This window comes from Carassius gibelio, chromosome A11 (assembly GCF_023724105.1).
Source record: "Carassius gibelio isolate Cgi1373 ecotype wild population from Czech Republic chromosome A11, carGib1.2-hapl.c, whole genome shotgun sequence".
NCBI lineage: Eukaryota > Metazoa > Chordata > Actinopteri > Cypriniformes > Cyprinidae > Carassius > Carassius gibelio.
Genome location: NC_068381.1, coordinates 2810842 through 2828379, shown reverse-complemented (window position 1 = coordinate 2828379; position 17538 = coordinate 2810842). Strand labels below are relative to the sequence as shown.

Genomic DNA, 17538 nt, shown 5'->3' with positions numbered 1-17538 from the left:
CTCTTCACAGCAGTTCAGTCAGTGTACTGTTTGTGTGCATGCATTACTCGAGATATTGGTTTGTTTGAACTCAGAGGGAGTGTCAGACACATTAAAAAAGTTAACAGCTTAAGTCATTTGTGGATTAATGCGTATTGGAGACGCGAACCGTTTAAAACGATTCAGTTCGAATTAGTGAATTGGTTCAAAAAGATCCGGTTATATCGAATGATTCGTTCGCGAACCGGATATGACAAACTGCTTTGTTTTAAAGTTTTGAACTGAGGACAGGAAGAGAAGACAATGCTGAATAAAGTCGTAGTTTTTGCTATTTTTGGACCAAAATGTATTTTCGATGCTTCAGTATATTCTAACGGACCCTCTGATGTCACATGGACTACTTTGATGATGTTTTTCTTACCTTTCTGGACATGGACAGTAGACCATACACACAGCTTCAATGGAGAGACTGACAGCTCTCGGACTAAATCTAAAATATCTTAAACTGTGTTCAGAAGATTTTACGGGTTTGGAACAACATGAGGGTGAGTTATTAATTACATAATTATGATTTTTGGATGAACTATTTTTTTACAATTGTTTTATTTAAGCTATGGGGCAAAGGCAGCATTTCTCATTTTTGTTTAGTTTAACTTGAAGTGTGAAAATAAACTAGATAAATTAAAACGAATAAGTAAGTATTAAAAACTATATAGACACTAAAATAATAAAAATGAACAAATATAATCTATCAGGGTTATTATAGTTGTTTAGAACTAAAACCATAAAAAAAACATGTTCAATATTTGGATCAAACTAAACGTTGACTTAAATAAAATATAATAAACTAAAACAACAAAAAAAACAACGTATTTTATTTTCAGCTATTTGCCAAGACAAAAAATCTAATAAATAAATAAATAAATAAATATAAAATATAAAATTAAAACTACAAAAACATACTGGTCTATGTTTAAATAGTATATATGAACACCATATTAATCTCAATAATGCTCTGTGGTACTTTAAAGTACTGTTTTTTTAGTGTTGAGATGAAAAAGAAACCTGCATTGGATGCATTTACACATTTTAATCAGCCGTATGGTTTTATTTATTCATAAAATTAGATGTGGTGTGTGTGTGTGTGTGTGTGTGTGTGTGTTGTGTGTGTGTGTGTGTGTGTGTGTGTGGCTCAAGGACCCAGAGACGCTGGTGTACACTGAAACTGATTGCCACTGAACGCAGCGAATGTTGTGTTAGATTTCAGGCCAGATGTCACGATACTTTGTGCTCTAGTTTAATTAAAGCGCCTTTAAGCTACACTGAAAGCAGAGCTCAGACCATATGAGAAACACGTCCCAGGACAACACGCCAGGAACCAGGCGAGAATATCAAATATGATTTAGATTTATTTCACATCCACAAAAAGAGAATGAGCTCAGTGTACGTCAGAAGCCACTTCAGAATGCAGCACACTAAAGCTTTAGCTGCTAGAAGAACAAAGTCTGCTCAAACCAAAATGAAAAAGCTATACAACTATATATATATATATATATAAGTCTTAGATTTTACCCCTAAATATAAAGAGAAAAAAAGGATCAGTTTATTTTAGTATCGTTCTTCTACTATTTTGAATTATTTTTATATAATTATATATATTTTTTTTAGGTAAAGTTTTTATTAGCATTTTTATTAATCTTTTAAATATATTTTAAATGACTTAAATTAGATTTATTTATTTTATTTATTTATATATACAAATATTTAATAAATATTTTATTTATTTATTTCATTTTTGTTTTATTTTATTTGTAGTTATTTTAGCAAACATGTTAAACTAAATGTTTACCTTGATGTGCTAAATAAAGTTAAAGTTTCAGTAAATTTATATAGATAGTTAAATATATATATATATATATATTATTTATTATTATTATATTTATTATTTTCCATTTTAATTTTAGATAAAATTTAATTTTTATTTTAATTTTTTTTTTAATTTAATTTAATAAGTAATTTTTATTACATTTTTATTTCTTTATTTTTCATTTTATTTTGTTTTAGTTAGTTTACCAAATAAAATAAAATAAAATAAAATTAATCTTGACATTGTCAAAGCATAGAAACATTATAAAATACATTTAACACAAATGTACATAAGAACAGAAGTAGCCTATAGCATAAGAGTCTATACAGAGTCTGTATTCAGTAAAACGAACGTACTAATAATAATCCTAATAAAGAGACCGGAGAAGGACTGGATCCTGTCGTGTCAGTGTGTGTGTGTGTGTGTGTGTGTGTTGTGCAGTGTTTTCTTCCGGCTGTGCTTCTGTTCTGCTGCTTCTTCTTTTATCGTGGCAGGACTTGACGAATCTTGCCGCCAGGTTCGAGCTTGTTGAGGTTTCTCCCAGAATGAACGGCAGTTTGTGCTTTTGTTGTATCTGCTCGAAGTCTTTGTGCTGGTTTGTGAATTGTGTGAAGAATGTTTCTCTAATCTGTGTATAATTAGGTCATGTTGTTAAAAGTGCAGTTGTGTTTCAACTGGTGTCGTCTTCTGGTCTGTCTGTGTCTCTCTGTGAGTCTGGACATGCTCAGCACTTTTCTAAGTTTAGGGTCTGCCAATTTACATTCTCTGTTTAGAGACAGACAGCATTTCTAGTTGCTTGTGTCCAGAGCTTCAGATCTTTCTCTTTCTGTGTTTTAATGATTTGATTTAGTCTCGCTGGGGTTTTGGATTGTAAAGTCAGTTCTGAGAGCAGCTGGCCGAGGGGCTTTTCTCTGGGTTCAGTTCTTGGTAGTTTAAAGCTTTATGGTGGAGGGTCTCTGTATCATTGCTTTTTAGGCGTGCATGGAATTTAATGGCTTTTTGGGGATTTTAATTATTAGTTGGTACAGCCCTACTTCTGCTCTGGAGGTATTGTGTGGAGTTTTTCGTTGTGCACAGATAATAAGAGTGCGACTGGATCTGTTACTGATTGGAGTATCTTTAGCCAGATTCCACTTGGAACGTCAAGTTTTTTATTTTTCTTGATTGCGTAAAAAGCTGTTTGTGTCTTGTCTCTCAGGTCGTTCACAGCCTTGTTGCAGTTCAGGTTTATTCCGAGGTTAAGCGTCATTTTAAGTGGGTTCTAAGGCCATGTTGTTTGATTTGAAACTATGATGTTTATTTCATAATAAATCAGTATTTTTGTTGCCAATTTTAACTGCAAATTTGTTATTAGTGTGCATGGATTTAATGACATGCATGTTTTTCCTCCGATGTTGGATTAATTGAAGTAAAAGCTCCTCAGATGGAGTCAAATGCTTTTTTTAAGTCAACGAAGCATGAAAAGATTGGTCTTTTATGTGGTTTGGCTTCTTTGTCAATTAGGGAATGTAGAGTATATATATACTGTATATTTTGTTTCTTTTTCATTCTTCGGATGCTCTTATGTTTCTTGTGGTAGAGTTGGCGTGTGTCTACATTGTCAGCATCTCTGTGTTTCTGATTTGATAAAGTTCTTACCCATTGCACACGCTCCCGGTTTATTTTTTTATTTGTGGTTTTTAAGTTAGATAGTGTTGCAGTCATTGCAGATATTTGGTTCATCCTGTCTACTGCTGAATGGAGCCCTTCAGTGTTGTGTATGAATGGCGTAGATAGGTTTTGTATTTTTGGTTCACAAATGATGGTTTGATGTGCATCTTCACGATTTAGTTTCCATCTGTATGTGTGTTTGAGGATGTGGAGGGGGGTTGTTTTGATGCATCTGAGTTAGGTTTTAATCAGTTTAGATGGAGGGTGATTTTACTGTGGTCTGACAGTGGGGTTATACGCTCGGAGAGAGTTTGGATTTTGGATTCAGCATGAGATGCATAAACTCAAGACTGGATTTGTGTTATTTAAGTCTGTGAAGCATGGCATGGTTCAGCAGCGTGACATGTGACCACTGATCTATAATATATAGATATAGATAGATCAGTTGATGTGAGCTGAGAGTGTTTGTACATCGTCACACTTACACTGATTCTTCAGACAGACGTCTATATCTAGCTTCAGATTCTGCAGCATATAGTGCTTTTATTTGGCAAATTTCTTAAATTTAGAAGATTTATTTTTGTGCTTATTTAGGGGGATTTATTGAGTATTTGTTTATTTATTTACTACATTTCATTTGGGAAGGGGATTTAATTAGTGCATTTATTTATTGGGGTATTTATTTCATTTATTTGTTTACAATATTTATTTTATGGGATTGGGGTATTTATTTATTTAGATAATTTTATTGGAGGATTTATTATTATTATTATTTTTGGTTTATTATTTTATTGGAAGGATTTATGTATTTATTTCAAATATATATTTTGCTGGGTGATTTATTTATTTACTGCATTACTTTTAAAGGGATTACAATTTTTTGGAGCATGGATATTTATTAATTAATTTCTTTATTTATTCTTTAATTTTTTTTTTTTTTTTATTATTATTTTTTTCATTTTTTACATTTGAATCTGTATCCAGATACATTTCTAGAACAACTATTCTTGATTGTATATTTCTGTAAACATTCATGATCTACTCTCAAAAAATGAAAACAAAGGAACACAATCAAGTTCCATCTAAATAAATAAACGTCTGAAGGATCACGATTGTGAAACTTCGTGCGTGGCACAAAAACACAAGTTGAATGTTTTGGCACCATTACAAAACTTTATTTTATTTGTACCTGGTTTATATACTTTCTAACCTACTGTACACACCACATACTGCTACCCTGGCATTTATTACCATGGGTGTCCTGCAGTAGTGATTTTACTATAGTATCCGGGATATTTCACCACGGTTATGCAAGTAAAAGCATGTCGTGAAACAGTGACATGTTGAACTGTTTTGTTGAGACGGATGACTCACGGATCTGCAGCGCGGTGGGTGGATCTGGAATGCAGCTCTGTTTTATTGTTTTCTTTTATTTGCTGACTGATTAGTGACTGATTAGTATTGAACACCATGAGTACGGAACGCCCCTGAAGCTGCGCGTCATCACGGAAGTTCTCCAGCCAATCAGCTTTAAGCACAGCAGAGCGTGTTTTATTTTTATTTAGCTTATTTTTATTTTTTGAGGCAAAGCAGTACATGCAAAAACTTTCATTCGCCTCATTTATATAGGTATAATTATTATTGCTATTATTTTTGTGCCTGTTGGTGCTCTTCTGATTCATGGAGTGGTCCTAAAATCTTTTACAGCTGGCACGAAACAAGAATTCTCTGAATCTGGATTTATCCAGTGTTTATATTTCAGTTCTGGAACTGTATGTAAATAATTGCATAATTAAATAGATTATATTTATATAACATTTCAGATTTTTTTTTTTTTTTTTTAATTTTCTAACAATGTCTTTATTAGCATTTTTATCAGTTTCACACATCCTTGCTGAATAAAAGCACTAATTTCTAAATAATAATGATAGAATAGACAAGAATTACTTTTAAATGGTATTGTTGTATATTGTTACAAAATATTTCTGAAATGGTATAAATGGTACTTTTTACATTTACATTTAGCTGTCGCTTTTATCCAAAGCGACTTACAATTGCTATATATGTCAGAGGTCGCACGCCTCTGGAGCAACTAGAGGTTAAGTGTCTTGCACAGGGACACATTAGTGTCTCACAGTGGGTTCGAACCAAGGGGCAAGGAACTCGACCGGAAGTTGAAGTCGGGTGGGGGCTGCCATCTTTTAGCAGAACTTCACTTGCGTTAGCATTCCCATTGACTCCCATTCATTTTGGCGTCACTTTGACAGCGAATAACTTTACATCTGAGGCGTTTAAAGACTCTGTTTGTCCATTATTTATTTCTAAAGATACACGAAAATGTATAAAGGGCTCCATTACCTTCTATGTTACATTATGGCCCCATATAAACAGTTTTTGTAAAAAATAGGCTAACGATTGCGTCATAACCACTCGGCTCTCTGTCGCATTACCGTACAGACAGGTGGAGAAGCTCGCAGGCAATTACCTTAATATTGAGTACTGGCGTTACATTTTAAAATACTATACAAAATAATTAATCAGAATACTTACTCCTGCTCACTCACGACAAAGAACTTCCCGCTCAAGCTCGCCGTCTCTGCAAGATTAACGATGGCAGTTTGCACGCACAGCCACTAGAAGATTTACATCTGTCAGACAGGTTGCTGACATCGTCAAGCTTCGTTTGAGTCTGCGCGTCAGAAACGGAAGTGCTAAAAAACGCTAAAACTGGGCTTCACTTGTCTCAATTGAGTTCCAATGGGGTCGATGTGTCCATTTCTTTTACTGTCTATGGTTCGAACCCAGGTCTCTCCGACCAATGGCATGCGTCTTATCCACTGCGCCATCAACCCCCACCTCCCACCCCCAATACAACAGTTGTTGTATATTGTTACAAAATATTTCTGAAATGGTATAAATGGTACTTTTTACATTTAGCTGTCGCTTTTATCCAAAGCGACTTACAATTGCTATATATGTCAGAGGTCGCACGCCTCTGGAGCAACTAGAGGTTAAGTGTCTTGCACAGGGACACATTAGTGTCTCACAGTGGGTTCGAACCCAGGTCTCTCCGACCAATGGCATGCATCTTATCCACTGCGCCATCATCCCCCCCTCCCCCCTTTTAATTGTTTTTGCTATTAATCAGCAACACTGTTTCCAGTATTGATATTAAATCGTCATATTATGCTGATTTTTGCCAATTAAAAATTGAATTACATTTATGCATTTAGCAGACGCGACTTACATTGCATTCTGGCTATCTATTTTTACATATCATTTGTTCCCGGTGAATCGAACCCCCAACCTTGCGCTTGCTTACTTGCTAGTGCTGTGCTCTACCAGTTGAGCTACAGGAACACTGAAGAATCTAAAGAATTGTTTCTTTAGTTAACTTGTTTTAATGAATTTTATTTAGTACATTATTTATTTCTGTAGTAAATGTATTTTAGATGAATTCCTTGTAAAAAAAAAAAAAAAATAACTGCGGCTTAATAGTGTTGATAAAAAGGATTAAAAATAAAAATAGAATTTTGAAATAGAATTTACCACACAATGCAAACTTGTAATACAAAAATATATTACTGTGATTAATCAGCTGGATAAATATGGTGATATCCATTAGTGAAACTAACTCACCTAATGGTATTTGGGATTGGCTAGTGCTGCCAATACTTTGCTTTATGGAAAAAGAGAAACCATGTTGTATCTCAGAGTTGGTCATAGAAACTGTTCATGTATGCTGCCATCAACAGGTGAAAGAAGGAAAAACACCCAGGTTCACATGTGAGAGCACAGTTCTCTTTATAAAACAACAGAATCCATTCATGATCAACAATCACATAGACTTTGTTTCATGCGTTATTATATAGCTTTCAATTAGACTGAGCTCTGATCAGACAAATTACAAAAACATGAACATACAAATGACAGATATAACGTGATATCTGCACACAATACACAGCTGCTGTCACAATCTACACACGTCGCAACAGACAATGCTACTACGGACATTTCATATAACTTTAATATTTGGACAGGCAGTTTTTTGCATTGTCTATTTTCATATATGTCCATAGAACGACCGACTAATTTGCATACGTCATACGTAAATACGTACATAAAAAATGCATATTTTAACAAAAATAGCACAGGTCAAATATAACATCTACACATTACAGTACTTGTTTCTCCTGAGTCCAATGTATTTGGATAGTTCGATATTTTTAACAGGAAGAGCATTTAGAGAGTGGATATATTTGACACTTATGTACAAAATGTAAAAAGATAGATAGATAAAGAAGAAAGGAAATTGCATAAAGCTTTACGTGGACATTTAGCACCATATATGCATATGAACATTTCGGGGGGAAAGATCTGCAAACTGTGTCTCCAAGGCACTTCAGAATCCGAACATAAAATACAATTATTTCTGAAATATTGGCATGACTTATGAGTGTATGTTTTTTTGTCTGAGCTGTGTGGAGGTCCATCAGATGCATCTCCAAACGAACACACTGAAAGACAGAGGAGACGTATTAATAACAGTTCACACAGACTGATAGACAAATGGACGGATGTCAGCTCACCTACAGTCGTTGCCTCCTACACTTATCACATATTTATCGTCGTAAGAGAAACGGATGTTGGTCACATGGGCAGAGTGGCCGAAGTATCGCTTGTGTTTGGCCTGTGAATAAATAAAAAAAAGTCAGTAAAAATATTTAATACTCTAAAATAAATCATCCAAGGCTTAAAGGTTAAATAAAAGGCCTAATATGTTTACTTATAAGGGTTAATAATGAAGGGTTAATATGTTAATACTACTAAGGTTGATTAAATGGTTAATATGGTTAACATAAGGGTTAATATCGGGGATAGTACTAAGGTTTGATATTTAAGGGTTAATATGATTAATTATAAGGTTCAACAATAAAGGGTTACTATGATTAATTATAAGGGTTAATATCAGGGATAGTACTAAGTTTTGATATTTAAGGGTTAATATGGTTAATTATAAGCGTTAATAAAGAAGGGGTAATATGGCTATTAATAAAGGTTAATAATGAAGGGTTATTATATTTCTTAAGTTTCAATAACTAAGGGTTAATATGGTTAATGGTACTAAGGTTCAATATTTAAGTATTAATATGGTTAATTGTAACGTTCAAAAATAAAAGGTTACTATGTTTAATTATAAGGGTTAACAACGAAGGGGTAATATGTTTATTAATAAAGGTTAATAATGAAGGGTTATTATATATTTCTTAATAAGTTTAAATAATTAAGGGTTAATATGGTTAATTATAAGGAATAATAATGAGGGGTTAATATGTTTATTTAGAAGAGTTAACAATGAAGGTTATTATGGTTACTTTTAAGGGTTCAATAATAAAGGGTTAATATGATTAATTAAAAGTGTTTATATTGAGGGGTTAATATGGTTAATTATAAGTGTTAATAATGAGGATTAATATGGTTAATTATAAGGGTTAATAATGAAGGGTTATAACAGTTATTAATACTAAGGTTCAATAATTAAGGGTTAATATGGTTAATTATAAGGGTTAATAATGAAGGGTTATAATAGTTATTAATACTAAGGTTCAATAATTAAGGGTTAATATGGTTAATTATAAGGGTTAATAATGAAGGGTTATAATAGTTATTAATACTAAGGTTCAATAATTAAGGGTTAATATGGTTAATTATAAGGATTAATAATGAAGGGGTTATAATAGTTATTAATACTAAGGTTCAATAATAAGGGGGCAATATTTTTAATTATAAGGATTAATAATGAGGGGTTAATATGTTTATTTATTAGGGTTAATACTGGATGATTAATATGGTTAATTATAAGGGGTTAATATGGTTAATAGTATTAAGGTTTGATACATAAGGGTTAATATGACTAATTATAAGGTTTGATAATAAAGGGTTAATATGGCTAATTATAAGAGTTAACAATGAGGGGTTAATATGGTTACTCATAAGAGTTAATAATGAAGGGTTAATATGGATAATTATAAGGTTTATAATTAGTTAAATATAATGAGTGACCAAAGTATCACTTGTGTTTGGCCTGTGAAGAAAAGCAAAACAGTCAGTAAAAATATTAAATCGTTTAAAGTATAGGGTTAATATGGTTAATAGTACTAAGGTTCAATAATAAAGGGTTAATATGGCTAATCATAAATGTTAGTAATGAAGTGTTAATATTTTAATAAAAAGGGTAAAGATTTAATATGGATAATACGCGTTTTAAAAAAGTGTTTAATTAATTATAATAAAGGTAAATAACAGATATTACAAAAAAGGGTTCATATGGTTAATAATTATAATAATATATATATTAATAATAATATTATTGTATATATGAAATGGTTCATCCAATAAGATTTTAGATCAATATCTATGTTTTATTAAATCTATTTTGTAAAGTAACTTTGGGAACACTTTATAGTAATGTGTAATTTATTACCATAATGTAAACCATGTTAGTTAACATGATCTAACAATGAAAAATAATGCTTAAACATTTCTTAATCACAATTAATGTCACTTCCAACATTTACTAATACATTACTGAAATCCTAAGTCGTATCTTTTAATATTATTTAATGAACCTGAGCTGGAATTATCTAACAGTGTACAGCTGTATTTTTTATTAACTAACATAAAAAATTAATAAATGCTGTATTGCTTATCGTTAGTTAAAACATGAACTAAAGATAACTAATGAAATCTTATTGTAAAGTGTTACAGAAACTAAATTTTTCAAGTGTTCACATGAGATAAATATTGTATCCAGCTTTATACAGAAACATACTCTTTACTCATGTGATTTATATTATATAGTAAATCGCTACTCGCAGATTAAGATTAAATATGACTACGAGGAATGAAGATATTAAGTTATTATATGAAAAATGCTATAGAAAATAAATTTGACTTGAGTTACGGCTGACTTACAAATTTCTCGGAGCAGGGGAAGTCGAAGAGCTTCACGAGTCCGAAGTCGTCTCCGGTGACCACGTTGAGCCCGGCGTGAGAAACACAGGCGCAGTTCACGTCTGCCTTCTCTGCATTACGTGGCCAGATGCCCAACACCTCGTCACCCAAAACACTGCACAGGAGGAAGAGCTGCACTACTGGACGCTCGGGTCATTTCTGAGGAGCGTATGCACAGATATGTGGACTCACCTGGTCCAGGTCGCCCAGGTGATCCGGTCTATCAGGGCTTGTTCTGTGACGATCTTCCCGCTGGGAACATCATGAACCTGACGCTTGTATGAACCGGTAGAGACCTGCACACGAAATATAAACCACACCTGTCACATCAGTGTTATTTACACACACTACATTCACACTAAATCGAACACTGAACTAAACTGAACTGTATAATGATACTTTTGTCTTATGTAATGCTGTTTATAGATGGATTGAACTCGTTTTGTAATTTAACTTTATAACATTGATTGAACTGAACTGAGTTGCCTATTGTCTTCTTTACAGCTGAAATTAAATTTGTTGCACACCTTAACCATACAGTGAAAAATGTTTATAAAATTTTTTATAAATAAATGTAATATTATAGATAATATTTTTTATATTTTGTTGTTGTTGTTGTAAACAGTGAAGGTTAAGTATATTTTTGAATTGTATATATATTTGAATAATATTTGTAGTTTTGACCTTCATATCCAAAAAAACAATTAAATCAAATTATAGCCAAAATTATATTTCATATTATATATTAAGATAATACTATATATATATATATATATATATATATATATATATATATATATATACATTTATAATTTAATTTAGTTTCAATGTACTAAAGAATAATAATAAATATGGCAAAAATTTATTTTATCTATCTATCTATCTATCTATCTATCTATCTATCTATCTATCTATCTAGTCTACACATCTTGTCTTATCTACACAGTGAAGCACATTTTTTAATTAAAAATATATTAGTTTCAACCTTCATATACCAAAATATATTTAATGTGTTTTTGGGGCAAGAAAATTGTTTTATAAAGTTTTTCTTCTAATGTGACATATGAATGTATAATTTTAATAAAATGTTTAAATATATGGAGGGCAATATATATATATATATATATATATATAATTTAAATAATTTAAATAATTTATTTTATTTTTTTCGGAAAAAGTGGTCAAACATAATAGTAGTAAATATATTAGATTTTTTTTTTTTGCAGCATGGGTTACAACATTAAAACTATTATTTCCCTATTTTACAAAGGTGAATATGCTCTGAAAAAAAAATAAAAATTGGATTGAATAAAGCACCATACAAAAAAGCTGAATTGATATGTTTTCAGGCATCAAATCAATGTGTTTCTGTTCATTATTATTGATATATAGAAATGTGAAGGAAATAGAAATTTGGCACAAAAACAGTGAGGGTCTCCCATTTTAGCTACTAATGTCTATGCCAAAAATGTGCATGCACAAAAATAGAATTTGTGTGCATGAATAAATATTTGTCGCAGTACATCTCAGTTATGAATAAATAAAAGGTCAGTATGTTATCAAAATGATCTATTTGTGATTTGGTCGCTTGCTCATCATGTTTTTGTACCTCAATGTATTTGCTGTCAGCAGAGAAGTCCAGCTGGATCACAAATCCAGGAATATCTTTGCAGTAGCCGATCCGGTTGAGAGATGGACCCAGAGTCAGATCGTAGAAATCGACCGCACACTCCACCGAGCCGACGGCCAGCAGCCGGCTATCAGAGCTGAACCTGCGGGAGAGACACGGCTTGAGCACCTGTGCGTTCATGATCACGTGTTCTGTTGTGTCTCTTCTGACCGTATGTCCTGGATGGCCACGCTGCGGTCTCTCTTCTTGCCCCATACGCTCAGTGAATTCACCAGCAGCACGATGAACTCTCCGTTCTCCAGCCCGATGGACACCATCTCACCGTTTGGACTGTACCCTGCACACTTCGCCGGATGACCCAGACTCACTTTATTCAGGAGTTTCTGGAAGACAAACCGTGATTAAGCTTCTGGAGCTGTTTTTGTAGCATGCTTTACTTCAGAATGTTCTGAAACCTGGTAAAGGTTTTGGCACTTGTTATATGAACACATAATAAAACACCATGATTGGAAAATGTTAAATGGTCCTCAAAAACAATTTTAAATTCACACTTTTACTCCTTGCAGTCAAAACTGACTGCATTGCAAACTAATTTCATTTTCATTCCTACGTTTGGTTTTGTGCCCAAACAAAATCTTGTTTAAAGCTAATTTTTTTTTTTTTTTTTTTTTTATCAACTTCAAACTTGGAACACGACTTTAGATTTATGGCTTTGATTTTCACACAGATTTGCAGTAAAATGTATAGAAAAATAAATATTTCATAAATATTTGAAAATAATATTTTTTTGCATTTTATTCACTTTTTTAAAACACCAAACCTGTGTGCTCCAAAGCATTCAAGATTTATAATAGTTTAAGTTAGCTCTATGCTCAAAAAGTGATTAACAGGTAAAAATAAATAGCATACAAGTCCCTTTATAAAATACAAAAATATTAAACAAAATCATTATCAAACTAAAATATTGTGCATTCATTTAATTGGTGTGTGTATATATATATATATGTATATATATATTATTTTTCACCACAACACGATCAGCACCTAAGGGTTAATAGACACACATAACTGTTTTAAAAGTTTGGAAAGATTTTTCTTTAATGTTTATGAGAAGTCTCTTCTGCTCACAAAGATGATATTTATGTGATTGAAAAAATACAGTAAAAACAGTAATATTATGAAATATTATTGCACTGTAAAAAAGCTATTTTCTATGTGAATATCTGTTAAAATGTAATTTATTTCTGTGATGCTCCGCTGTATTTTCAGCATGATCTTCTATTTTCAGTGTCACATGATCTTCAGAAATCAGAATAAATACACTGCCCAAGAAACGATACTTTTTGTTTTTCAGGATTCTTTTCTGAAGTTCTATAGAACAGCATTTGAAATAGAAATCTTCTGTAACATTATAAATGTATTTACCGTCACTCCTGTTCAATTGAATGCCTCCCTGATGATCAAAAACACCAACCACGATCCCTCACCTTATCGGCCAGGTCCCAGAGGCGGATGGTTCCATCATCACTGGCCGAAATGAAGACGTCTTTGGAGGGGTGTGTGGCCAGACCCCAGATGCGCCCCTGTGTGTGTCCGTTTATCATTGTGTTGGAGGCGGCGTTCTTCTCTCCCACCTCGATGATCTCGCCATCCTTCGTTCCCACCAGGATCTTTCCCTGCCGTCCAATAAAGAAGCATCTTCCCACTGTCTAGACTTACACTTTAACTCAGTGCTTGTGTCTGTGTGAAGCCTGCAGAAACCGAAAGCATGACTGACCTTTCCTCTGCACACAGATCTGACCGTCTCAACAGGAAGTCCTGTCTCCAGCTGAAACGCTCTGCATCTCTTCATTTCCTGATCCCACAGTTTCACAGCACCACCCTCTTTAGTCCTGCACGTGCATAATATCATACACATCAGTGAGGCGATGACATGATGCTCTTTTTGTGCTTGCAAAAATGTACTTTAATCTGTACACTTCCATTTCTAATTTCACTTTATTTCTATTTCAAATAAATCCTGTTCTTGTGAACTTTCTATTAACGAAAGACTTATAAATAAATACATGAAGGTTTCCACAAAAATGAAACATTGATGATTAAAATACATGTTTCTTCATGTTTCAAATCATCATATTAGAATGATTTCTGAGGATCATGTGACAATAGAGACTGATGCTTAAAATACAGCTTTGATCAGAGAAATAAATTAGAGTTTAAAGTATATTCACATAGAAAACATCTATTATAAATAGCAATAATATTTCATTTTTTTTTACTGTATTTATTATCAAATAAATGCAGCCTTGGTAAGCAGAAGAGACGTTTTTCTAAAACATCGAAAAAATCTTTTGTACTTTTCATTCAAGGTACTGTATATTTAATCAAGCTGAAACTGATATTAAAAACCATATGAACCCAGTATGTGAACTTGTGTGTGTGTGTGTGTGTGTGTGTGTGTGTGTTGTGGAGCTGGACTCACGGTCTCTCTTTGCCTCCGGTCACGATGAGTCCGTCTCTGAGCGTGGTGTACATGGTGAACACTGGTCCTGTATGAGCTTTAGCCACCACACGCACCAGGAAATGCTCTCGCCACACGTACACATCACCGTTTATGGCCCCCGTGAACGTCAGGTTATTCTGCCAGACCAAACACGAGAAAAAATAAAATAAAAAATTATATATATATATATATTATAAATTATATTTTTTATTATTATTATATTAATTAATTAAATAAAATAATTAATTAATTAATTAAAAATATTTTTTATATTATTATTATTTTAATTATTATTATTTCACATATTATTCTATAAATGTATTATAGTAAATTAAAATTACAACCACAAAACCCCATCTTTGTTATGCATAAAAGCATCAACATCTGAATAAATACAAAAATATAACTACAGATAAATGCAAAAAACTAGCACTAAATGCAGAGATAAGTGCATACATTTATAAATAAATGCATATAAATAACCAAATAAATAAATTCAAAAAGATAAATAGATGAATAAATGCATACAAGCATAAATGAATGAATGGATGAATGAAAACATAAACACATAAATAAATGCATGCTAGATAACTGCATATGAAAAACTTTATAAATAAAACCAAAAATAATCACACTAATTGCATAAATTCATAGATGCACTACATTTATTTCAAAAATGTATAAATAAATAGATAACACTGTGATGAAAAGCAACAAATATTCATTATACAACACCTGTATGGCTTGAAAAAAAAATAGCTTGTTCCTGGAAAAGTTATTCTAATTAGAATTTAGACATTAAAAAATAATAATAAAATAAAAATGACAACACAACAAAATTACTAAACATGTAACAGGAATTATAAAAATTAAAATTAAAAAAATTAATTAATAAAAACTTTAATCGTGACTACAAAAAAACCCTTGTGACTACAATTATTAAAATAAATGATTTATGTCCATCTATATTGTCACTACTGTGCTTGTGAGCAACACAATTAACCCCAAATTGGACCATGGGAATTGTTTCAGTAATCCGTGGACTGCAATATCAGCTTAATAAGCATGAATGAATGACTCACGGCTCCAAAGGCTACAGAGAGCATGGTCTGCATGCGTCCGTCCTCCACCGCTCCGATCACTCCCTTCTTATAGAGCAGAGAGCCTCCCACCAGCGTCCAGAACTTGATGTGTTTGATCCCCACCGACACAAACTGAGTGTCCGAGTCCGGCCTGAACTCCACCACGAAGATCCGGTCGCTGTGACCGCCCTTACTGCAAACCCTTGAGCCTGAGATCACACGATGAAAGCATTCTGCTTGTTATTTTGATAAGCTGATAAACATAGAATTTGGAAAATAATTCACATCTTGAGAAGAAACAGCACGCGATGGAAAGTTTGACTGATATTTTTGAACTATGGTAAGTACATGCACCTTCCTGCCATCTCCACACAGTGATGGTGTGCTCCAGATCCACTCCCACAGACAGCAGCAGTTTTCCCGTGGCGCTGAAGTTGATGTATCCAATTCCTTTAGCGTGAGAGCTGCGCAGCACCGACAGCGTCTGTTTGCTCATGGCGTCCCACACGTGAATGGACGGCGCCAGGCCTACAGACACACACACACACAGACCGCCATCACATTATGTCTGTCAATACTCACAGCTTAAGGAAAAACATTGCCTCCCAAATAGGGGTCGACCGATATGTGTTTTACAAGGCCAATGCTTATACCGATTATTACAGATCAAGTAGACCGATAACCGATATTTTCAACCGATATATGTGTATAATGAAAATGAATGACAAAATTAAGAATAACAAATGCTCTGACAAAAACTGTATTCTCTGCCCAAACTGCTCCTTTCAGCCCAAGACAAATAAAATCCATTAGGTGTATTAGAAGACACTGATTATGCAAATGCTGTGGGTTGTTTATATTAATAAACAGTGTTGGGAAGCTACTATGAATCAGGGTTAAAGCAGTTAGGATGCATTTTCTTTTACTATCATTTTCTACTTTTCTCTCTGGAATTGTTTAAAATTCGCTGGCATGTGTAAATATGAACAAATGATACAATTATACTCTATTATGGTTGCATTTTGCAAGTAATCTGGGGATCACACGGATGCCAAACTCTGGGGCTTGATTTGTACAGATCATGGATTAACTACGATCTGTTAAACTACTAGTATATTACAGTACAGTACCAGTCAAAAGTTTGGACACTTGGACACCAATTTGTGTGTCCAAACATTTGACTGGTACTTAATATAGAATACAGTATATACATAAACAGAATAAACACATTTTTCAATGATCACTCATATGTGGTGATCAAACACTTATAATGACGTTACAGAGATATGTGATGGAGGCAGGGCATTTGACAATAAACTTTATTATCCAAAATTAGTCTAACATCCGTGCACTGAACAGTAAAGTTGAAGTTTATTCATCTTTAATTCAATTAAATTCCTTTTAAACTTTATTTCACTTCAGAACATTCATTCACAGATTTGCGCTTGTTCGTCTTCACACACTGAAGGAACTTACTAGAGAAGTGTGAAGTATGACAATATATCTCTTTAAATAAATACAATAAAAATCTTGCACACTTTAATTCCCTTTGAATGTAACGTGTACGTTCCCATGGAACTCGGATCATGGCAGAATTTCATGTGAAGTCTACTTCGCAGGGCACTTTAGACAATGCTTGAATGCTGCCTGAACAAGAGACCTCCTTACTAAAGTGAAAGTGAATACCGATATATCGAATGAATACCGATATATCAGCGACAGGCTCATATTGGCCGATAATTATCTCGAGACTGAATACCGATACATTGGCAACAGGCTCATATTGGCCGATAATTATCTCGAGACTGAATAC

The 17538-nt window shown here is 33.1% G+C and overlaps 1 protein-coding gene across 6 annotated transcripts in view; it reads right to left on the bottom strand.

Annotated features, from left to right (window-relative positions):
• Positions 1–7275: 7275 nt before the first annotated feature.
• The window catches only part of LOC128022007 (echinoderm microtubule-associated protein-like 6), a 46951-nt gene continuing 36688 nt past the window's right edge, over positions 7276–17538 (bottom strand). For 5 of the 6 annotated variants that reach the window (XM_052609198.1, XM_052609203.1, XM_052609199.1 and 2 more), the window contains 11 exons: positions 16080–16253; positions 15726–15934; positions 14623–14780; positions 13918–14032; positions 13628–13816; positions 12351–12523; positions 12120–12282; positions 10703–10806; positions 10472–10625; positions 8090–8186; positions 7276–8013 (listed from right to left, as the gene is read on the bottom strand). In XM_052609198.1, coding sequence (XP_052465158.1) covers positions 7763–8013; positions 8090–8186; positions 10472–10625; positions 10703–10806; positions 12120–12282; positions 12351–12523; positions 13628–13816; positions 13918–14032; positions 14623–14780; positions 15726–15934; positions 16080–16253 — 1787 coding nt within the window. In that variant the 3' untranslated portion in view covers positions 7276–7762. Of the gene's footprint in view, positions 8014–8085; positions 8187–10471; positions 10626–10702; positions 10807–12119; positions 12283–12350; positions 12524–13627; positions 13817–13917; positions 14033–14622; positions 14781–15725; positions 15935–16079; positions 16254–17538 lie in introns of all 6 variants that reach the window. The other variant, XM_052609204.1, reaches the window with a different exon arrangement.